Source organism: Saimiri boliviensis, chromosome 20 (genome assembly GCF_048565385.1).
Source record: "Saimiri boliviensis isolate mSaiBol1 chromosome 20, mSaiBol1.pri, whole genome shotgun sequence".
NCBI lineage: Eukaryota > Metazoa > Chordata > Mammalia > Primates > Cebidae > Saimiri > Saimiri boliviensis.
The window spans coordinates 22,186,106-22,209,746 of NC_133468.1; the positions used below are offsets into that span (position 1 = coordinate 22,186,106).

At 41.5% G+C, this 23,641-nt stretch overlaps 1 protein-coding gene and 1 non-coding gene across 11 annotated transcripts in view; both read left to right on the top strand.

Annotated features, from left to right (window-relative positions):
- The window catches only part of LOC101047282 (C1q and TNF related 2), a 59,740-nt gene that overhangs the window by 1,994 nt on the left and 34,105 nt on the right, over positions 1 to 23,641 (top strand). For 2 of the 10 annotated variants that reach the window (XM_074390550.1, XM_074390549.1), the window contains exon 1: positions 16,663 to 21,725. In XM_074390550.1, the coding sequence (XP_074246651.1) occupies positions 21,348 to 21,725 (378 nt within the window). In that variant the 5' untranslated portion in view covers positions 16,663 to 21,347. Of the gene's footprint in view, positions 1 to 2,361; positions 4,192 to 5,389; positions 6,368 to 11,980; positions 12,098 to 16,505; positions 21,726 to 21,752; positions 22,126 to 23,641 lie in introns of those variants that run through there. The other 8 variants (XR_012515327.1, XM_074390547.1, XM_074390548.1 and 5 more) reach the window with 8 other exon arrangements.
- On the top strand, positions 16,647 to 16,780 carry LOC120360443 (small nucleolar RNA SNORA76). Its single transcript, XR_005576940.1, has one exon. It is a non-coding gene; the product is annotated as a small nucleolar RNA SNORA76 (small nucleolar RNA).

Genomic DNA, 23,641 nt, shown 5'->3' on the forward strand with positions numbered 1-23,641 from the left:
TACAGTTGTGCGCCACTACATGCAGCTAATTTTTGTTTTTTTGTTTTTTTTTTAAGATGGGGTTTCACCATGTTGGTCAGGCTGGTCTTGAACTCCCAACCTCAGGTGATCCGCCTGCTTTGGCCTCCAAAGTGCTTGGATTACAGGCGTGAGCCACCACGCCCGGCAAATTTTTGTATTTTTAGTAGAGATGGGGTTTCACTATGTTGGCCATTCTGGTCTGTATCTCCTGACCTCAAATGATCCGCCTACCTCGTCCTCCCAGAGTGCCTCCCCACCACTCAGGGTCCCTCTTGTAATGATTTCTTTTTTTTCTTTTTTTTTTTTTTTTTTTTTTTAAAGATGGGGTTTTACCATGTTGGTCAGGCTGGTCTTGAATTCCCGACCTCAGGTGATCCACCCGCCTTGGCCACCAAAGTGCTTGGATCACAGGCATGAGCCACCACGCCTGCCTCTTGTAATGATTTCTAATGTGACTAAAAACATTTTCCTTTATTCCCTCTGCCTCCCCAAATATACATGATAAGTATGCATTAATAGAATACAGAAAAATAAGCATTTTATGGTAATGTTGTAATTTTATTAATTAGAAGTGGTTCTAAGCAAAAGTAGCCATGTAGTCTCATTACTTGACAAAAGAAGGCTTAAGATCAGCTCTTTAAACTTCAGGTTGCCTTTTTTTGGTTGACAGACAACCTCCAATTTAACAGGCTCATAACAACCATGTAACAGGTCAGCTTAATAGTTTTATTGGAGTACATTTTACAACTAGTTCATCTTGGTAAATCCACTCGAAAGCTAATGCTTTAAGTAGGTACTTTTGGCTTACTTGTGATTTTTCTTTTAATGGCCAAAGTAGGCATTCAGATTTAAATGTGTATCTATTACTTTATTTCAGCCACATTCTCTGGCCCAGAACTTTGGAAATTTTGGGATCACTTATTTATCTTGGACATAGAATGTTTTCTAAGGTATATTTGAGCCTACCTGTGGATTATGCCTTTACTCATTTCTAAAGAGAAAGAGAAAAGACATGGCTTTCATTTTTAGGTATTAACTTTCATAAGAGGCTGTCATCAACTCAGAAAATGTAGAAAAATTAAGTATCTATTAAAACATTTGGACTATTCACTTGGGAACCTAGAATATTTGTTAGCTAGGGATTGGTTGGAAGGATGTTTTTATTCCCCTAAATCTAACTACTTAACCAGGAGGTGTTTCAGGATCGCCTGGATAACATCATTTCATATTGTTTTGTTCTGCTTCTGGAGAAGATGATTTATTAGTTCTAAGGTAGTGCAGAGACATGTATACTTTTAAAGGGGTTCCCAGTGATTGTGATGATATGGTATCTCTTGTCACCACAGATCACTGTTCTAGTTACTATTTATAAGAATTATCTAAAATACTTAATTTAGAATACAGATTCTACGCCCCCACTCCATAACTAGAGAATCAGAATCTCTATTCAGATAGGACCTTCTATATCCTATCGTTGGGTTAAACAAAACCTTAGGAATGCTGCTTATTTTTAATGTGTGTTCGTATGTGTTCTTTCTTAACTGCTTTTACTGAGAGGTATTTAGATGGAAAAGCATTATGAAATTCCTTATTGTACTTAAGGATGTTCTCATATAAGAGGGATTTTTCTGAAATCTTAGTAGCAAAAATAGTTGTGTTTCTCCTAAGCAAGTAAGTTGTTTTCTTTTTTTCTTTTTTGACAGAGACTTACTCTGTTGTGTAGGCTGGAGAGCAGTGGCACAATCTTGGCTCAGTAGTTGGGATTACAGGTGTATGCCACCATGCCCAGCTAATTTTTTGTATTTTTAGGAGAGACAGGGTTTCACCATGTTGCCCGGGCTGGTCTCGAACTCCTGAGCTCAGGCAGTCCGCCCCCCTCTGCCTCCCAAAGTGCTGTGATTATAGGCGTGAGCCACTGCTCCTAGCCTATTCAGTGATTCTTAACTGAGGGTATGCATACATATTTGGAGCTGAATGGAAGGAGGTAGTGGTAGTGAGATGCCCTTTCCAGGGATACAAAATGCGCTAGATTTGTTTATAGCATATGTTATTGAAAACAAGTTAGGCTATACCTGTAATTCACCAATAAATAACTTGTCTAAGCTCAAATTTCCCGCATATAACTTACTAGCAAATCATTTATTCCAAGCCTTTAGCTATGAGTTGCAAGCTTTAAGTTGAACGATATCCTGTCTTGGCTTACTTCGAATTGGCATGCTGCAGGCTATATCTTGGCATGTACAAAATAGCATGTGATGACAAAATAGCATGTGATGTGGCTTTATTTTAATTCAGTTATCCAGTAGTTTTTAATGTGTGGGTTGTATTTTACTCCCAAAGCAAAATTCTGTGGCATCTCTGGAATACTACCTGAGAATTTTTGTGTGCCATGTCGAAGAAACGCAAATGGGATGATGACTATGTTCGCTACTGGTTCACCTGTACAACAGAAGTTGATGGAACTCAGCGCCCACAGTGTGTGTTGTGTAACTCAGTATTTTCAAATGCTGATCTCAGACCATCAAAACTGTCAGACCATTTTAACAGACAGCATGGCGGTATAGCTGGGCATGATGTCAATAGCTTGAAGCATATGCCCACACCGTCTGATCAGAGTGAAACCTTGAAAGCATTTGGAGTTGCATCTCATGAGGATACTTTATTACAAGCATCATATCAATTTGCATATTTATGTGCCAAGGAGAAGAATCCTCATACAATAGCCGAAAAGTTAGTGAAACCTTGTGCATTGGAAATAGCACAAATAGTTTTGGGACCAGATGCACAAAAGAAGCTTCAGCAGGTACCCTTATCAGATGATGTGATTCATTCTAGAATTGATGAAATGAGCCAAGATATCTTACAGCAAGTTCTAGAAGATATCAAAGCCAGTCCTCTTAAAGTGGGCATTCAGCTTGCTGAGACAACTGACATGGAGGACTGCAGTCAGCTAATGGCATTTGTGCGATATATAAAAGAAAGAGAGATCATAGAAGAATTTCTCTTCTGTGAACCATTGCAGCTATCCATGAAAGGAATAGACGTGTTCAATCTCTTCAGAGACTTCTTTCTGAAGCATAAGATAGCACTTGATGTATGTGGCTCTGTTTGTACTGATGGTGCCTCCTCTATGCTAGGAGAAAATTCTGAGTTTGTTGCCTATGTGAAAAAAGAGTTACCTCATATTGTGATCACACATTGTTTATTGAACCCTCATGCACTTGTCATAAAGACATTGCCTACAAAACTGAGGGATGCTCTGTTTACTGTGGTGAGGGTAATAAATTTCATCAAAGGGAGAGCTCCAAATCATCGCCTGTTTCAGGCTTTCTTTGAAGAAATTGGCATAGAATATAGTATCCTCCTTTTCCATACTGAAATGAGGTGGCTTTCCCGAGGCCAGATACTTACTCATATTTTCGAAATGTATGAAGAAATAAATCAGTTTCTTCACCACAAAAGCAGTAATTTGGTTGATGGCTTTGAAAATAAAGAGTTTAAAATTCACCTAGCATACCTTGCAGATTTATTCAAACACTTAAATGAACTCAGTGCCTCTATGCAAAGGACTGGGATGAACACAGTATCAGCTAGAGAGAAGTTATCTGCTTTTGTTAGAAAGTTTCCATTTTGGCAAAAACGAATTGAGAAAAGAAATTTTACCAATTTTCCTTTTCTTGAAGAAATAATTGTTTCAGATAATGAAGGAATATTCATTGCAGCCGAAATAACACTGCATCTGCAACAATTGAGCAACTTCTTTCATGGCTATTTTTCCATTGGAGACCTTGATGAAGCAAGTAAATGGATACTGGATCCATTTCTTTTTAATATTGATTTTGTTGATGATAGTTATTTAATGAAAAATGATCTTGCTGAATTACGAGCTAGTGGCCAAATCCTAATGGAATTTGAGACAATGAAGCTTGAGGATTTCTGGTGTGCTCAATTCACAGTGTTTCCCAACCTGGCAAAGACAGCTCTAGAAATCCTTATGCCGTTTGCAACTACATACCTTTGTGAGTTGGGATTTTCATCACTTTTACATTTCAGAACGAAGTCCAGAAGCTGCCTTAATCTGAGTGATGATATCCGTGTGGCTATTTCAAAAAAAGTTCCTCGTTTTTCAGACATCATCGAACAAAAGCAGCAGCTGCAGCAGAAGTCACTGTAAGCTGATACACTTTTTTAATGTGTAATTTTAATCTTCGTATCATAAAATTAAGCTGTAATTCTGTTTCCATTCATATTTATGATATACTGAATTCTATGTTTGAAAAAATTTAATGACTTTAACCTTGAATGAGGCATGTGAAAGTGTGTTTTGAGAATAAAAACACAAACAGCAGAAAAGATTAAGTACTACTGCCTAGTTGCTATCATGAGATTTTTCTAATTCTGAATTTCTGTTTAACCTGTTTATGAGATATGTAAAAAAGATACCTAAGCACTAGAATATCCAGTTAAATGGTACAATAGGCCAGGAATTGAACCAAGAGAAAAGAGAAGACTTCCCAGAAGTCAAAAAGGCAAAATGACAGATTGAGTTCACGCATCTTTGTTATGAAGAAGCTAATGAAATCAGAAGAGAATTATGAAATATAATGGGAAAGGGAATGATCTGGCTTATATAAGAGTTTTTTTAAATATACTCTTCGGAGTTAGTCTCACAATGTCCATTCCTATAGTTCCTATGTTATGAATATTAATAAATAGCCTAATATATTAGTCACTGTTTGTCATCTTTAAATTACTTCAGAACTCTAAGTTATCAAGACTGCTGAAAAGGAGATTCCTGAGCCTTACCATAGAGATTCTGATTAGCAGGTCTGTGATAAGGTCAAGGATCCTCATTTGTAACCAGCTTTCGTAACTAGATTTCCTACATAGAAATCTATGTAGGCCAGGTAAGGTGGCTCATGCCTGTAATCCCAGCACTTTGAGAGGCCAAGGTGGGCAGATCATGAGGTCAGGCATCTGAGACCAGCCTGGCTAACACGGAGAAACCCCATCCTTACTAAAAATACAAAAATAAGCCGGGCGTGGTGGCGCGCACGCACACCTGTAATCCCAGCTACTCAGGAGGCTGAGGCAGGAGAATCGCTTGAACCCAGGAGGCAGAGGTTGTAGTGAGCCAAGATCGTGCCACTGCACCCCAGCCTGGGTGACAGAGGGAGACGCCATCTTTTTTTTTTTTTTTTTTTTTTTTGAGACTCTATCTCAGATAATGACTTTTCTTATATTTTATTTTAAGGTCATTGATAAATTTTGAAAAGGAATATAAATAGAATAAAGACATAATCTTCATGGCCAGCAGATGTCACTCTCTGTGTGGCTTTGAATGAAAGCCACTTTACTCTCATTACAGATTTTGCCAAATACCCGATTTGAAACATCCCTAGAAAAGATACGAGTGGCTCATATTTAAAATGCCCCACCTGAGCCTCTGTGGACCCAAAACTGGCAGACAGAACTCTGGTGGAGCCAGTAACCTCCAGACTACAAGAAATCACTGAGCAACACAGGTGAGAGAGAAAATATAAGTGACTTTTTCTGTAATGCTGACAAGCATGTGGATTTTGGGCATCCTCACTGTTTGTCTAAGTAACCAAAAGCTGCTTAAAGTTAGTGACTAATAGGTCAGCATTTTTGGGCATGAACAAATGGGAATCAAAACCAAATAAACTTATACTTTTAAATAGTGAACTTGATGATACTTGAATTATATCTCTATTTTTTTTTTATTTTATTTTTTGGGACAGAATCTCACTCTGTCGCCCAGGCTGGAGAGCAGTGGTGTGATCTTAACTCACTGCAATCTCCACTCCTGGGTTCAAGAGATTGTCCTGCCTCAGCCTTCTGAGTAGCTGGGATTACAGGCGCCCACCACTGCATCTGGCAAATTTTTGTATTTTTAGTAGAGACAGGGTTTCATCATGTTGCCCAGGCTGGTCTTGAACTCCTGACCTCAGGCGATCCATTCCCAAAGTGCTGGGATTATAGGTATGAGCTATCAAGCCCAGCCTCAATTTTTAAAAATAGGCTCTGAGGCCAGGTACAGTGGCTCACACCTGTAATCCCAGCACTTTGGGACACTGAGGGAAGAAGACTGTTGAGGCCCGGAGTTCAAAACCAGCCTGAGCAACATACCAAGACCCTGTCTCTACAAAAAATAAAAGTAGCTTAGCATTGTAGCACATGTCTATAGTCCAGCTACTGGAGAGACTGAGGCAGGGGATTGCTTGAGTCCAAAAGATTGAGGCTGAAATTGGCCATGATTGTCCCACAGTACTCTAGCCTAGGTGACAGAGTGAGACACTGAAAAAAAAAAAAAAAAAAAAAAAGGCTGATCACAGTGGCTCACAGCTATAATTCCAGCACTTTGGGAAACTGTGGCAGGAGGATCACTTGAGCCCAGGAGCTTGAGACCAGCCTGGCCAACAAAGTGACACCCTGTCTACAAAAATTAGCCTGGTATGGTGGCATACACCCATAGTCCTAGCTACTTAGAAGGCTGAAATAGGAGGATCACTTGAGACCAGGAGGTGGAAGCTGCAGTGAGCTGTGAATATGCCACTGCACTCCAGCCCAGGCAGCAGAGTGAGACCCTATGTTAAAAAAAAAAAAAAAAAAAAAAAAAAAAAAAAAACTCTAGATATTTATAGTATACAGATTTTTTTTAAAATTTTTTTAAGCACTAAATTATATTAGATACTATGGGCATGGCTTTAATATCTGCCAGGCATTTAGAAACATCGAATTTGAAGCTTTCAAAGTCTACCTTAATTTAAAGGGCAGTATAAGGTTATTATTGCCTATTGTAATTTGTACTTCTAAGAAAAAAGAGAGTCCTCAGGTTATTTTACTTTTGTTTTACAAATTTGCCATAAATCTTACTATAATTCAGCAATGGATTTGAGTCCTATTTCACTACTTACTAACTGTATAAACTTTGTAGTTCTTGGCATATAGGAATTGGGATATGACAGTCTGATCGTCTTGTTTTGACCTGCTTAACATTCATTCATTAACTTGCTTCTTTTAATAATAACACCCTGATTTTTCTTGAGGAACTATTTCCCCCTCACTATCAGCCCATATGACCCCCTCCTGGCTGGTTAGCTCTAGTACCTTTGCTGGAATTAATGGGGAAGATGCTATACGTGCTAAACTAATAGGATATGTCTGGACTTCCAGTGGTCGGTTTTGCTACCTGTATTAGGGTTCTTCAGAGATTCAGAACAAATAGGATGTATGTACATGTAAAAGGGATTTTATTAGAAAGAACTGGCTCACCTGATCACAAGGCAAAGTCCCACAATAGGCCATATGCAAGCTGGGGATGAGAGAAGCTGGTAGGGATTCAATCTGAAAGCCTCAAAACTGGGGAAGCTGACAGTGCAGCCTTAAGTCTGTGGCCAAAGGCCCTAGAGCCCCTGGCAATCCGCTGGTGTAAATCCAAGAGTCTAAAGGCCAAATAACCTGCAGTCTGATGTCCAAGGGCACGAGGGGCAGGAGGAGCAGGAGGAAGCATCCAGCATGGGAAAAAGAAGGAAGCGAAGAGACACAGCATGCAAAAGCTATTCTACCTTCTGACTGCTTTGTTCTAGCAAAGAGCAAATGTAAGCTGTAAATGCTTACATTAAAAAGAAAAGTCACCTGGGTGCAGTGGCTCATGCCTATAATCCCAACACTTCGGGAGGCCAAGGCAGTTGGACCACCTGAGGTCAGGAGTTCAAGACCAGCATGACCAACATGGTGAAACCTTATCTCTACTAAAAATACAAAAATTAACTGAGCGTTGTGGCAGGCACCTGTAATCCCAGCTACTCAGGAGGCTGAGACGAGAATCGTTTGAACCCAGGAGGCGGAGGTTGCAGTGAGCCAAGATTGCAACATTGCACTCCAGCCTGGGCAGCAGGGTAAGACTCTGTCTCAAAAAAAAAAAGGAAAAGAAAAGTCAATAACCTAAACTTCCACCTAAAGAAACTAGAAAAGTAAGAGCAAACTAAACTCAAAGCAAGTAGAAAGAAGGAAATAATAAAGATTAGAGGGAAATAAATAAAACTGACAATAGAGAAAATAATAGAAATTAACAGTTGGTCCTTTGAAAATATTAACATAATTCAGAAACCTTAAGTTAGACTGACCTGGGAAAAATAGGAATGAAAGAGGGGACGTTACTACCAACCTTACAGAATCGAAGGAAATATTTTGAACAATTGTATACCAACAAATTAGATAACCTAGATGAAATGGAAAAATTCAAAAGGCACAACCTCCCAAAACTGACTCAAGAAAAAATAGAAACTCTGAATAGACCTATAAAAAGTAAAAAGATTGCCAGGCGCGGTGGCTCAAGCCTGTAATCCCAGCACTTTGGGAGGCTGAGGCGGGTGGATCACAAGGTGAAGAGATGGAGACCATCCTGGTCAACATGGTGAAACCCCGTCTCTACTAAAACACTAAAAATTATCTGGGCATGGTGGCACGTTCTGTAATCCCAGCTACTCAGGAGGCTGAGGCAGGAGAATTGCCTGAACCCAGGAGGCGGAGGTTGCAGTGAGCCGAGATCGCGCCATTGCACTCCAGCCTGGGTAACAAGAGCGAAACTCCAACTCAAAAAAAAAGTAAAAAGATTGAGTCAGTAATCCAAAAAAATCCAAGGAATTAGGGAAAGTCTTAGGACCAGATGGTTTTGTTGTCATCTGATGAATTCTACCAAATATTAAAAGAACACCAGTCCTTCACAAATTCTTCCAAAAAATTGAAAAGGGAGGAACACTTACTTAATTCCGTAATATCAAACCAAACAAGTAACATCACAAGAAAACTACACACCAGTATTCCTTATGAAAATTGAAAAGGAAGCGACACTTTACATTTAACATTCTGTAATGTTAAACCAAACAAATAACATCACAAGAAAACGACAGACTAGTATTCCTTATGAATATGCTTATAAAAATCTCAATAAAATACTCAAACTCAATCCAACAACATATAAAAACAATTATACATTATGACAAAGTGAGATTTATTCCAATAATGCAAGGTTGGTTCAATGTGAAAGCCAACCAGTACAATACATCAAACTAATAGAATAAAAGAAACCACATGATCATTTCAACAGACATAGAAAAAAACACTTGACAAATACGATATCCTTTAATTAAAAAAAACAAAACAAAACAAAAAAACTAGAAATAGAAGGACTCTTCCCCAGCTTGATAAGCCTTTATAAAAAACCCACAGCTAATATACTTAGTGGCGAAAAAGAGCCTTTCCCACAAGATCAGGAAAAGACAGTACTGTCTACTCTCACCACTTGTTTGTTCTTTTGAGACAAGGTCTCACTCTGTTGCTCAGGCTGGAGTCCAGTGGCACAATCATGGCTTACTGCAGCCTTCACCTCCCAGGCTCAAATGATCCTTCAGCCTCCTGAGTAGCTGCAGCCACAGGCACACGCCACCATGGTAGGTTAATTTTTTGTATTGTTAGTAGAGGTGGGATTTTCCCATGTTGCCCAGTCTAGTCTCAAACTCTGAGCTCGAGCATTCTGCCTGTCTCAGCCTCCCAGAGTGCTATTATTAGAGGTGTGAGCCACTGCTCCCAGCCACCACTTGTATTTAACACTGTACTTGGAGGTTCTAGGCAGGGCAATTAGGCAAAAAAAAGAATCACTTTTTATTACCATTTGTTATTGGATATAGAAGCTCTAAGAGGTATACTCAGAGCACCCACTGGTGTCCCAGACATAGTCTTTCTTGCTACCATTGTGTAGCAGCAACCCAGTTTCTCCTTGGTAATCATAATTGACTGCCCTAGCCAGTAAAGTGTTTCCATTCTCTACCTGTTGGTTCATTGACATGAGCCCAGCACTAAGGGTGATGGACAGCATTCAATTGCCAGATAATAGGACCCAAAATGACAGATCTATAATTTATAACAGGAAAAGGACATAATATATAGCATCAGCATTGAAATACAGATATGCATCATAGCTAAAGGCTGCCTCATACAAAGAGGTTGAAAGGACAGTTTTGAGCACTAAGTGTTAGGGCCTGTTTTAGGCAGAAAAATGGTCCTTCAGAGATGTCAGCATACTTATCCCTGAAACCTGTGTGTGTGTTACTTTATATGGCAAAAAAGGACTTTGCAAATTTGGTTAAGTGAAATATCTTGAGATAGGAAGATTATCCTGGATTATACAAGGGGCCTATTGTAGTAACAAGGGTCCCTCTCATAAAGAGGCAGAAGAGTCAGAGAAGGAGATGTGAAGATAAAAGCAAAGGTCAGGGAGTCAGAGTTTTGAAGATGCTACTCTGCCAGCTTTGAAGATGGAGGAAGGGGCCACCAGCCAAGGAATTCAGGCAGCCTCTAGAATTTGGAAAAGGTAAAGACAGGTTGTCCACTTGAATTGCCGGAAGGAATAAGCCTGCTGACCAACAACTTGACCTTAGTTTATAAGACTGATTTTGGACTTATGACCTATGGAATGTAAGATAATAAATTTATGTTGTTTAAGCTACTGATTTTGTGGTAAAGTATTAGAGCAGCAATAGGAAACTAATACAGGGCAGTAGGGACACACTCTCTTGGGTCAGGCATCAACAGTATGAGCATGAAACACCTCAGAACCAGAGGGCTCAAAATGGAGTCTCAGCTGGAGTTTCTTATACTCTGTTGTTCACACAGACATATTTTTGCCACATAACAAGCAGCTCCAACAACCAAGTTTTTGTGTTCCTAGAAGAAGGAGAACAGGGGGAGGGGCAGAAGTATTTAGGTATAAATCATTCATCTCACTATTACAGTAATCAGTGTTGACAAACTGGTACAAACTACCCGGAAACTCCTCATACATAAGGTTGCAAAACAATGTTATTAATCAGGATGTATTATGCCTTGACCAAGATTTGGTGCTGTGCAGACAACTGAGGCCAATTTCAGGCCCACTGGAATTCATCCTCATAACACAAGCCAAAATGATCAGTGGCAATCTCAACTCACAATTTAGTGGAACCACTGTTAGGTCACCTAGTGGAAGCATTCCTCTCTTGGGAAACAAGACTGCCAAAATAACAGAGTTCACAGATGCAGCAGTGGGAAGCACACCTTCTTTGACTGGATTAATAGGTGCAATAGTAAAGTGAGCCACTTCCACTTTTACTTCTTGATTTCTGGACTCATATTTTGACCTTGGAAGTCAGGGTTATATGTCTTTGATTATCAATTCAAAGCACAAAATGATTCCTGTGAAATAGAACATAATCCTTTTAGGTTATTTTCCTCTCAGTTGCAAGTAACTGAGTCTTAAGTAAATCATTCCATCATTCAAACAAACCAGATGCTTCTGGGTGATGAAGTACATCACCCAGACAAAACCCATAAATTCCATGGGCATCAGTCTATTGCCATATTTTGTTATGGACTGAATGTCCCCACCTCCACCCCCAACCCCCAACCCCTGCCAAATTCATGTTGAAATGTAGGCTATGAGATGTATCCAAATCTCATTTAGATACGTTTAGGACTGCCACAGATGCTCTCTAGTTCTCTGATAAAGACTTGAGCTAAGATTTGAAAGTGCTGAGTGTCACATTTTCTTCCTGTAAGCACTCCATGCACTCAGAAGCAGGCATCCCACCTCATGATATTTATAGTCATCTTCATTCCAAGCAGTCACGTGGCCCCCAAGGCACCTGCTTCAGGGGGTTCTTTATTACAATAAGTAATTTGAATATCAGTGCCACTCCATCTCATGGATTACCAGCATTCCATTTCATGAAAAAGAGCTCAACATTTCATTCAGGTCTAAAGACAAACCCAAACACTTCAAAAATTTCATCTTTGAGAGTCTGTTTCCTGGGACTCCTGATCTCAACTTTTGAATCAATCAGGATTCAGTCAGGATACACAAACTATACCCGTTACTTTCTCTTTTTTTTTGAGACAGAATCTTGCTCTGTTGCCGGGCTGGAGTACAGTGGCGCAATCTTGGCTCACTGCAACCTCCACCTCCTGGGTTCAAGCCATTCTTCTGCCTTAGCCTCCCGAGTAGCTGGGACCACAGGTACGTGCCACCACCCCCAGCTAATTTCTATATTTTTAATAGAGACAGGGTTTCAGCATGTTGGCCAGGATGGTCTCGATCTCTTGACCTTGTGATCTGCCCACCTTGGCCTCCCAAAGTGCTGGGATTACAGGCGTGAGCCACCATGCCCGGCCTATACCAGTTGCTTTCACAGGGAGAATTTAATGTAAAGAAGTGTTAACCAGATGTTGGATAACTGAAAGGGCAAAAGGAATACTACAGTAAATGCACAAAGCGGCTACCAGCTCTAGCAGTGGGAGGATATGGAGAATACTTGGGGATTATTAAAATGGAGAAGCTTTAATGGAGGGCCCCACAGAGCTGGGACTGAGAAAGCATCTGCCCTCTGATACTGGTTGTCTGAAGAAGCATAATGAGACTGAGATGGGGGCGGCGGGGACGGATGCAAACTTGAACCAGCTGCTCCTATGGGAAATAACAGTCATTGCCAGGGTAAGGAACTGTTGCTTAGTGACAATGACAGTAACAGGAACAAAACAGAAAAGACCAAGTTACTTGCCATTCTTCTAGACTCACGATCTTCTAGCGTTCCCTATTTGCAGGCTGACAAGGCTGGCTGGCAAAGAAATGTGATTTGCAAAGTCCCAGCCCTGGCATCATAGCTGAGTTTGGAACTGAGAGACTATATATAGCTTAATAACCAGTAGTGTGTGTCTGTATGTGCGTGCATACATTCTGAACCATTTTAAAGTGAGTTCATCATGTGTCTTCACCCCTACATACTTCAGCATGCATATCCTAAAAATAAGGACTTTATTCTTTTTTTTTTTTTTTTTTTTGAGACAGAGTTTCACTCTTTCTGCCCAGGCTGGAGTGCAATGGCGCAATCTCAGCTCACTGCCACCTCTGCCTCCCGGGTTCAAGTGATTCTCATGCCTCGACCTCCTGAGTTGCTGGGAATGCAGGTGCACACCACCACACCCAGCTAATTTTTGTATTTTTAGTAGAGATAGGGTTTCACCATGTTGGCCAGGCTGGTCTGAAAGTCCTGATCTCAGGTGACCCGCCCACCTCGGTCTCCCAAAGTGCTGGGATTACAGGCGTGAGCCACAGCTCCTGGCTGACATTATGCTATGTAAGTACAAAACCATTCTTCACACCTGAGAAAAATTAATAATAATTCTTTAATATTACCTAATACTCAGACCATATTCAAAGTCCCCCCCGATATCTTTTATTTCTAATTTTATTATCTTTTATTTCTGAACCACCTTTTTATTTTTTCATGACATTAAAATTTTGAAGAATATCCCAGTTACTTGATTTGATTGTCTTCTTGTATGCTATTTAACTAATTATTCTAGGTTTTCTGCTAATCAGAGATTAGGTCAAAAGGCTTTATTCAATTTAGGTTAGTATAATTTGATTCAGGCTAATAGGTATATAACGCCAAATTGTTACATCCTTGGTAATGCTAAATTTTCTTAATTGGTTACAGAATAGCCACCAAATCTATGTTTTTCTCTTTGAACTTTTTTTAGTGTTTTATTTTTAATATGTAATATAGGCATATGGTAAATTGCAACAGTACAGTGAAAGCTGTGACTCCCGTCCCATCCCCCAGCTCCAGAATTCTCCCCAGAGGCAGCTACTGTTACTAGATACGTATCTTTAAAGAGATGGTTATGAATAAACAAGTATGTGCATGGGTACCTTGTGTGTGTGTGTGTGTGTGTGTGTGTGTCTTCACAAGTAGTAGCACACTAACACTCTTGAATACTTCAAGACTTTTAATTTACAATAAAATAAACTTACTGGATGTAAATTAAGTGGATGAGGCATAGTCTTCTGAGTGTTATTTAAAGGAAATCTGTAGAAGTTTGGCCGGGCGCGGTGGCTCAAGCCTGTAATCCCAGCACTTTGGGAGGCCGAGGCGGTGGATCACAAGGTCGAGAGATCGAGACCAACCTGGTCAACAAGGTGAAACCCCGTCTCTACTAAAAATACAAAAAATTAGCTGGGCATGGTGGCGCGTGCCTGTAATCCCAGCTACTCAAGAGGCTGAGGCAGGAGAATTGCCTGAACCCAGGAGGCGGAGGTTGCGGTGAGCCGAGATCGCGCCATTGCACTCCAGCCTGGGTAACAAGAGCGAAACTCCGTCTCAAAAAAAAAAAAAAAAAAGAAGTCTTTTGAAATACAAGATTTAGAGAAATTAGTCTCCTTTTACTTCAGAACAGCTAACGGATAAAATACCCCTTTCCAGCCACTACCAATATCTCATTTACGCCATTTAATCATGTCTCATTAATGTGGGATTTCTACTTTTCTTCCCAGCCAAAAGGCAAAGATAGATCCTTTATTTCTTATATTCCCTCCCAAAATCACCCCGGCAAAATGTGGCAAAGCCTGTTTCTGGACTCATTCATAGGTTACTTTCCTCAGAACCTGATTCTGCAAAGCAGAAACCTCTAGAACTTCTTAGCAGGGCATTTTCTCAAATCAAACTTTAGTTCATTTCTGATCCACACACTGAGTTCAGAAACCTCATCAAGAGCTTTTTGCATAAGATTCCAAAATGAAGTCTTTCCAGCTGAGGCCCTTCAAGATACATCTGGAAACCAATTGGAGCTTTTGTGGGTCAATTATTGTTGAATGTAAGTGACATCTATTTTGGTCTGATTTCATCTGCACTAGGACTCTGTCTCAGAGCTTTAACTTTCTTAAAACGTAAAGCAAGAAGAGCCTCTGAGAACTCTCTGGTTCTTCTTTTCGTTCTCTTGAAAACTAGTCTACTTGTTGAAGCCTTCTGTCCAGCTAAATATAGTCTAGTAGAAGAAACTTATGGCTAGGTGCAAGATTTGGATTATCCCAACTCTAACTCTCATTCAGTGTGTAATCTTGGGAAGATGGCTTGCCTCTGTGCCTCGGTTCCTTCAGGTGTGTCGTGGGAAATACTTGTCCCAAATTTTTTGAAAGATGGAACAAAATGCTATTTTAAAATTTTTTTAAGAAAGTATATTACTGTAGAAGGATTACTATTATCCAAACTCACTGGCACATCCTCAGATCCTTCTCATCCACAGAGGAAAATAAGAATTTCCAAAAACTACAATACAGCATTTACTTATTTTCTATTTTATTGGAGGGAGGGATGCTGAATAAGTAACATATTCCCATGGTTTTAAAAATCAAATCATTCCAAAAGAAAAGCAGTGAATAATAAGACTCCCTCTCGTAACTGTTTGCCAGTTCCCCTCTCCAGAGACAACTTCATGGGTTACAATTTCTTGTATATCCTTCCAGAAATAATTGTTTTTAGTCCCGTGTGTGTTTGTGTGTTTTCCTTTCCTTTCCTTTATTAACATATATAGTAGCGAACTGTATACATTGTTCTGCTCCTTATTTTTCTTACTCAACAGTATATATCAGAGATAATTCCGTGTAAGACAGAATTCTGCCTCTGTAGGTACATAGAGTGATTTATTTAATCAGCTCCCTATTACTGGGCATTTAGATGGCTTTTAATCCTTTATTAAACAAGGTTGCAATGAATATCCATATGCACATTTCCACAATAAGTTCCTGGAAACAGAATGGGTACATAAAAAAATAAATTGGGTATTTTTAATTTTTTGTTAATCGGCAAGCTTTTGTTCGGGTTGACCTTGTTTCATTCTAAGTGACATAATACACAGAGCAGGCAACATTCACTTCAGCATCATGGTTTTTTAAACCTGGGTGATTTTAATCTTTTCCCTCATATGACATTACAATAGTGAGTACAGTTCTCCAGGCTTGAGGGCTTAGAAGTCTGTGGAATGGCAGCAGGTCCTCTCTATGAACAGCTGTCTCCCCGGTACTGCCACATTGGTGAGCACCATCTGGAATTATCTCATTCTGGAGAACCTCACAGCCCCTTATTAAAAGTAAGGATCTGAGAACTTGGGTCTTGGCCATCAGCTGTTAAGAATGATTCAACAATAGTTTCAAAATGTTATTTTATACCAAAATTGGAGAAAATGAAAGGCTGAAAATGGGAGGGGAAGCCTGCATTAAAATAATGAATGTAAGTCAGAAGACTTTCTTCTTGGCACAACCATCAAGTCACAGAAGGTCTCTGTACTTCTTTGTCTTCGTGTATAAAATGAAGATCATGGACCAAATCATTTCTCAGGACCTTTCCTCCTTTGAGATTCTGAAGATTCAGATGCAGAATACAAGGTACTTGTCCTCCCGATCTCACCATTTTCAAAACGCAAGAAGTGTCAAATCGCTACATGATTACTACCCAAATGGCTAATACAATTGGGAAGGGATTTAGACAGTGATGTGCTGGCAAACAGGCTGGGGGCTGGGGTAAAGAGAAAAGTGCTCTGATTTGTAGAATTTGTTGATTTCCATATTGTGATTACTTTCACATGACCAGCATTACATCACTAAACTCAGAGCTGGGAAGAGATGCACAGAAGTGGCTGCTGGGATTCAGCAAACCAGCTAAGAATGCAAAGAAGGCATTTCCTTCCTACTGTTCTATGCTGAGAGGACTTGATAAAAGAGGAAATATTACGCGCTGTCTTTGAGCCCCCGCCGCGCCTCCGAGTAGCGCCGGGGGTCAATCTGCAGCGCCAGAGCACATGCTTGCGCATAACTGGGGCCGCGTGGCCCCCCCGCCGGCGGCCCTTTTAACCGCGAGCTACAATAAATAAAATAAAATAAAATAAAATAAATAAAAAATAAAAAGAGGAAATATTTGAACTAGGCATTGAAGGATATTGATTAGGACATTCCATGCTAACTGACAGAAACAATTCAAAGTAGCTTAAAGAAAGAAAATATAAGAATGAGGCTGTTTTAGCACAAGTATCTGAAAAAGGGCTTTAATAATGTAGTCATGGCACTTGCTCCACCTTTCAGTTCTTCTTGAATCTGCTTCTATTTGTGTGTTGTCTCCTGCCATAAGCAGGGTCTCTCCAAGTGGCAGGAAAATACAGCTAGTGGCAGCCCAGGGCTACCTCTTTGCAGTCAACCATTCAAAAGAAAAGCAAGGCAATCTTATGGAGATCACATGGAAAGACTGGCTCACTCTGGTCTCATGCCCACCAATTCAGCTCCTAACTGGGCAGAAAAGGAAAGGGTATGTAATTCACACTCCCTTGCCGCTGTAGCCAGAGGGCAAACAGCACTAGGATGGACCTCTCTTCCCTTACCAACCAAAACACATGAGAGTCATCCAAACAGAGCCTCCCTAATGGAAAAAGCCATGAATTTGTAGTAAAAATATGGGTAAGGCTTTGTGGAGCGGCAGAAGAAGAGAGGTTAATTAGAGGAAACAGCATATTATAGGTGCAGAAATGTAAACATTGATGGTGCATTTGGGAGTCAGTGAGAAAAGCACCCTGACTAAAGCAGAGAGAGCTACCCATAAGACAGTGGTTTGCAACAGAGGACAATTTTGCCCTTCTAGAAACATTTGGCAATGTCTGAAGACATTTTTGGTTGTCCCAGCTGGGGTTGAGAGGGGCTGCTACTAGTAGGTAGTATCTAGTGGGCAGAGGCCAGAGATCCTGCTAATCCTACAATGCACAGGACAGCCCCCTCAACAAAAAAGGCTATGTTTAGGCTAATGTTAAACAGGGAGGCATTAGAAAGAGTAAGGTAGCTTGTACATACTCCATTCCTTCTGCCTGGCACCTCCCCTCACCTTGGCCACCTTTGTATGACAAGCCCTTTTTTATCCTTTGGGGCTCAGCTTAAATATCACCTACTGAAGAGATCATCTAGACTTCTCAATCAAAATAGGTTATCTCACAAACTTCATATCAGTATTTTTTCCCATGTTTCCCTCTTAGTTTCCTTCATAACGTACCACAGTTTTGAATCATATATTTACTTGGTTGCTGGTTTCGCATCTGTCTCATAAGCCCTGTGGAAGCAGAGACCTTCCTTATTTGTTCATTACTGTGACCCCAACGTCAAGCAGAGTGCCTGGTGCATTGTAGTTGCTTATATTTAATCAACTGATCAATCTGAAGGTTGATGGATTGAAGGATTGAAGGTTGAAGGATTGAAATGGGGTTGAGCATAGGAGGTGGACAGAAAGAGTAAAGAAGGCAGTCCTTTCTTCCCTGCTTGTTCTGATCCACACTCATCTCCCTTCCCTGACTTTCACAACACCTATAATTCATAACATGATATGTCAGTTAGGATTTTAAGCAGACATGAATTTAATAAAAAGAATCAAACTCAGAACCATTGCAGAACAAGTTCTGACTTGGGCTTGCAGAAATGAGTCTCAAAACCAGTCACCATACTAACCCCACCACCCCAAGGGAACAGTTACTTCTGCCACAATCAGGAGGCCAGTGACTGGCCCAGTTGACTACAGGAACACAACATCTTAGGTGTAATATGGGAATCAGGAACTGGCAGAACTCCAGAGTCACATTGTACCTTCCAAGTCAGCAACAGCAAAGTAGATTCCTTCCAGGCTGCCCCCTCCTCTTCACAAAACTCAGGTTTTGTTTTTTTGGTTTTTTTTTTTTTTTGAGACGGAGTTTCGCTTTTGTTACCCAGGCTGGAGTGCAATGGCACGATCTCGGCTCACCGCAACCTCCGCCTCCTGGGCTCAAGCAATTCTCCTGCCTCAGCCTCCCTAGTAGCTGGGACTACAGGCGTGCACCACCATGCCCAGCTAATTTTTGTATTTTTAGTAGAGACGGGGTTTAACCATGTTGACCAGGATGGTCTCGATCTCTTGACCTCGTGATCCACCTGCCTCAGCCTCCCAAAGTGCTGGGATTACAGGCGTGAGCCACCGCGCCCGGCTCAGGTTTTGTTTTTTGAGTTTTTTTTCTGAACACACTTTTGAATTCAGGTCTTGCCCAGTTGCACAGGACTAGCTAAACCTAAATTATAATGGGAGCCCCAACAGCAAGGAGTCTGGGAAATTGATTTTTAGCTTTCTAGTCTCTTTTACGTAGGAAGGCACACCAAGAAAAGTTTGAACAATTGTGGAACAAACCAGTCTGCCACATCTGGCTCATAGCTGCCCCACTCTGTAGCCATCAATGTCATAATGTCATTCATCTTCTCTAGATGGATACTAGCATGTTCTTTAGACATGAATGGATGTGAAATGAGTTGATGGAAGGGAAAAATCCTCCTCTTTCATGTTCACACTTTGCACCTTTCCTATGGCACTTACTCTATTTTGCCTCCTAGTGTAATTTGTGTTCTCATTCAGAAGTTCACCTCTTTGTCCCCATACCCAAAATAGTTGATAAATATTTATAGACTGTGACCAGGTGTGGTGGCTAACGCCTGTAATCCCAGCACTTTGGGAGGCCAAGGCGGGTAGATGACCTGATGCCAGGAGTTCAAGACCAGCATGGGCAACACAGTGAAACCCCATCTCTACTAAAAATACAAAAATTAGCTGGGTGTGGTGGTACATGCCTGTGGTCCCAACTACTTGGGAGGCTGCGACAGGAGAATCATTTGAACCGGGGAGGCGGAGATTGCAGTGAGCTGAGATTGCACCACTACACTCCAGCCCAGACGACAGAACGAGACCCTGTCTCAAGCAAACAAATGTTCGTAGACTGAGTTCAAGACAAAGAGAAACTAGGGAGAGAAAGTCCTAAGCCCCAGTCTAGCTTGACACAGTTCTTGGAGCTTGTGGAACTGCTGCTTAACAAGTGTTTTGGATTGCCTGCTACATGAAGCTATCACCACTGCAAGGACCCATAAGACAAGGACCCAGGAACTCTACTAGGCTTCAGGAAACCTAGGTTCCAGGTATCTTCAAAAGTTGAGAAAACATTTGTCCCCATTCATTCAGTCAGTAAATGTTTCACATTGCGAAGTATAGCATCACTTCCTTTCTTAAACTTTTCATTAACCGTTTTTTTTTTAAACCAACAAGAGCAAGCCAGTGATTTCAGCCTCTGTCATAATGAAGGCACATGGGTAACACACAGATATTCCCACTGTACCCTAGGAGAGGGGCTTTCCTGAACCCTTTAGATTCTGAATGGCCTCCAGGCATCCTAAGCAGTTTCCTCACCTTTCGGATTTCTGACACATCTGACACAAGGGGCAGTGGATGAAAGTTTCCTTTCCAGACATATGTATATCAACACCCTGAACTCTGCTTCACATGTTATCACTCATTCATATTTAGAGCTCACAGTTCGCCTACATTGAGACAGGTCTCAGTCGTCTCTCAGGGTTCACCTGAAACATCACTTTCACAGGCCTTCCCCTTACCGCCCAGTTTATACTTTTAAGTTTTTCTTTTCTGTAACACTCATTTTACTTGTAACCACATGTATCACCCCCAGCTGGACGGCTCTAAGTTTCATGAGGGTAGGCATCAAGCCTATTTGTTTCCCTCTCTATCCCCAGCACCTTGCTTGGGGACTGACACATAATGGATGCTTATTAAATATTTGTTGAATGAATATTTGTTGAGCCTACAAACTTACATTCTTAAACAGTATTTATGTAATATTAGTAATAATTCCCTACATAGTTCAATGGCTTACCAAATATCTTTATGAGTGAGTGTCCCAACTTTGGGGTAAAGACAGTGCAGGTAATATTATTCTCCCAATTTTTCAGAAAATAAATCACCATCTATGAGGTTATTTGACTTGATTAAGGCAGTGGATCCAACATTAGAATTTGAATGCATATCTGTATTAAATTTCTGACTGTAAATTTTGTGTCATTTACCAGCTGTTAACCAGATGCTCTGGCCATAGAGTAAAATATGGGTAGCTAGTGGAAGAGAGCAGTGGAAGGAACAGGGAGAAGCAAAAGCCAGGCCTTGGAGGGATTCTCTTTCCTCCAGTGCCTGCTTGGTTTCTTAACAAGATTGCTTTGCCTGTCCTGGGAGCTGAGACCCTCATACCTCTCTCAATGACTTGAGGCTGGGCCAGAGAGTGAGTGAGACCAGTGAAGCCTCACTTGCTGGGGAGGGGAGAAATGAGGGCTGGGACACAGGGGCACTCACTCACACTATTGCATATGTGCACACTCCAGACAAAATCCACACAAAGGCATGCATACAAATCAACACACACAGAGAATGAGCCACTGCACAGTCATACACACATTTAAACATGCACCCCGCATACAGATGTCTAGCCACTGCTGTGTACATCCAGCCGCTGATGAGCGCTCCAGTTAACACACCGAGCTGCCGTCTTCGACATGCGCGTGCATGTGTGGATACACCGAACAGCCCTGATGAAAATGTTGATAAATGCACGTATGCACACACATAACTAAACACATATATATGATTTATCATCACAAGTACATTCACACCTTTATAAACACGTGGGAATCAATCAGTCTGATTATACACTCACAAGTTCTACACACGCAGAGATGCAGCGACACACCCGAGTTGTCATCAGCGCTGCAAGTTTTTTTCCAAACAGCTGCTAAAAAGAGTGCTGCGCTGCGGGCCAGCCCACGTGACCGGGAGGAAGGCTCTCCCGCCCATGACGGGATGGGAAAACTATGCCTGGGGCCGGCGCTCGGCCTGGCTGCTGCCGCGGAGAAAAGCAGGGACGTGGAGCGCCGCCGAGAGCTTCTTTGCTCCGGACGCCCCTGGACGTGGCGGGCAGCCGCGAGGGTGAGTGTCCCGCACCGCGGTCGGGAGGGGCGGCAAGTGCGCGCGGGAGAAGGAGGATCGCACTGCTGAGGGCGGGGCGGGTGCGAAGGCGGGAGAGCTGCCAGCGCGCCCTCATTGCGGGCTGGGCAGCTCCCGCACTCCTGCCTCTTGCTTCTGCCTTCTGTGTTATAACACAAATTAACATCTTTGGAGTCCTGACTGTATGCCAGGCTCCGTGCCCAGTGGTTTACCATATTGAGCGCCTACTTTGTGCCAAGTCCTGCCCGCACTTGACTTGCGCTCTTTCATTTTCATGACAACAGATTATCCCTGTCTACAAAAGAGGAACTGGGCTCAGAGACGTTAATGACTTCAACAGGGTTGCACAGCTCGTAACTGATGAAAAAGGGACTTAAGTCTGGTACGTTTGAGTCCGGTACCTGAGCTAACAATCACAGTTAACATTTACTGAATGCATTATTTCATTTAATAGTCACATTTATTTAAATATGTGATACAGACTGTCAAACTGAGCTCAAAAGGTGTTGAACGTCAGGCAGAGATTTGTACCCAGTGCCTCATGATTCTTCACTCTTTTTCCTCCCCTGAACTACTTGTCTTAATATGCTTTGTTCTTATTTCTCCAACCCCACTGCTGCTGCCCCCTTCTAGGACCTCACTTTTCAGCTAAACAATTGCAATGGCCCCTAATAGTCTCCCAGCCCAGGTCTCTCCTCTGACACCATAAGTCCCTTGCACAACCTCACTGTGATCCTTCCTGCTCCTTGACCACAAAATTGCCATGCTTGGAACCCTTCAGGGGTCCCTTCCTTAGACTGACCATCTCTCAGAGACCCTGTGTTTCCATCATGCTGAACCAGTAATAATAATAGCCAATGTCCTACGTAGGTCAACCCAGGGCTGGTGCTGTTAGCATTGTTAAAAATCTGTCCTCTCACATCCTTATTTTTGCCCTCCCTCTGCACCATTCTCTACTTTATTCTGTCATCTGGAGTAATTATATCAACTACTCCTGTTCTCAGCTGCCCACTCCTCAGACTCCACACGTTTCCACCATCACTACAGCCCTTCATTCTGACACATCAGATTCACTGCAGAATTTGTTTCCTGCCAAATGTCTGACTTCTCTCCACCTCCTAGCAGGAGGGATACCACACTTACCTGTCTTCCAATCCTTAAACCTTAGGGTTACCTTTTGTTTTAAATGTTATAAAAGTAACGATACTCATCATAAGAAATTCGTACAGTTCAAAAAGGTAGAAAGTGAAAAGTAAAAACCCACACACTCTCTCCTGAAAGGTGTAATCCCTTTAACAAGATTTTGTTTCTTTTCAGAAATTATTTCTTCAACCCCTACACACACACACACACACACACACACACACACACACACATATACACTCTATATTTGTGCTGGGTTTTGTTTGTTTTGGTTTTGAGACAGAGTTTTGCTCTGTCACCTAAGCTGGAGTACAATGGTGAGATCTTGGCTCACTGCAACCTCCGCCTCCCAGGGGCAAGCTATTCTCCTGCCTCAACCTCCCAAGTAGCTGGGACTACAGGTGTGTGCCACCACACCCAGCTAATTTTTTGTATTTTTTGTATTTTTAGTAGAGACAGGGTTTCACCGTATTAGCTAGCATGGTCTCAATTTCCTGATCTTGTGATCCACCCACCTCAGCCTGCCAAAGTGCTGGGATTACAGGCATGAGCCACCTCACCTGGCCATTTTTTTTTTTTAAACTCAAAGAGAATCATACTTTACGTTCCATGGCACAACTTGCTTTTTTAACTTAATAGTGTATCTTCTCCATGTTCATATCTGCATATACAGGCCTACTTTGTCCTTCTAATGGTGTCATACTGTGTCATTGTATGGATGAACTGAGACTACTTTTCACAAGGCTGGAGTCACC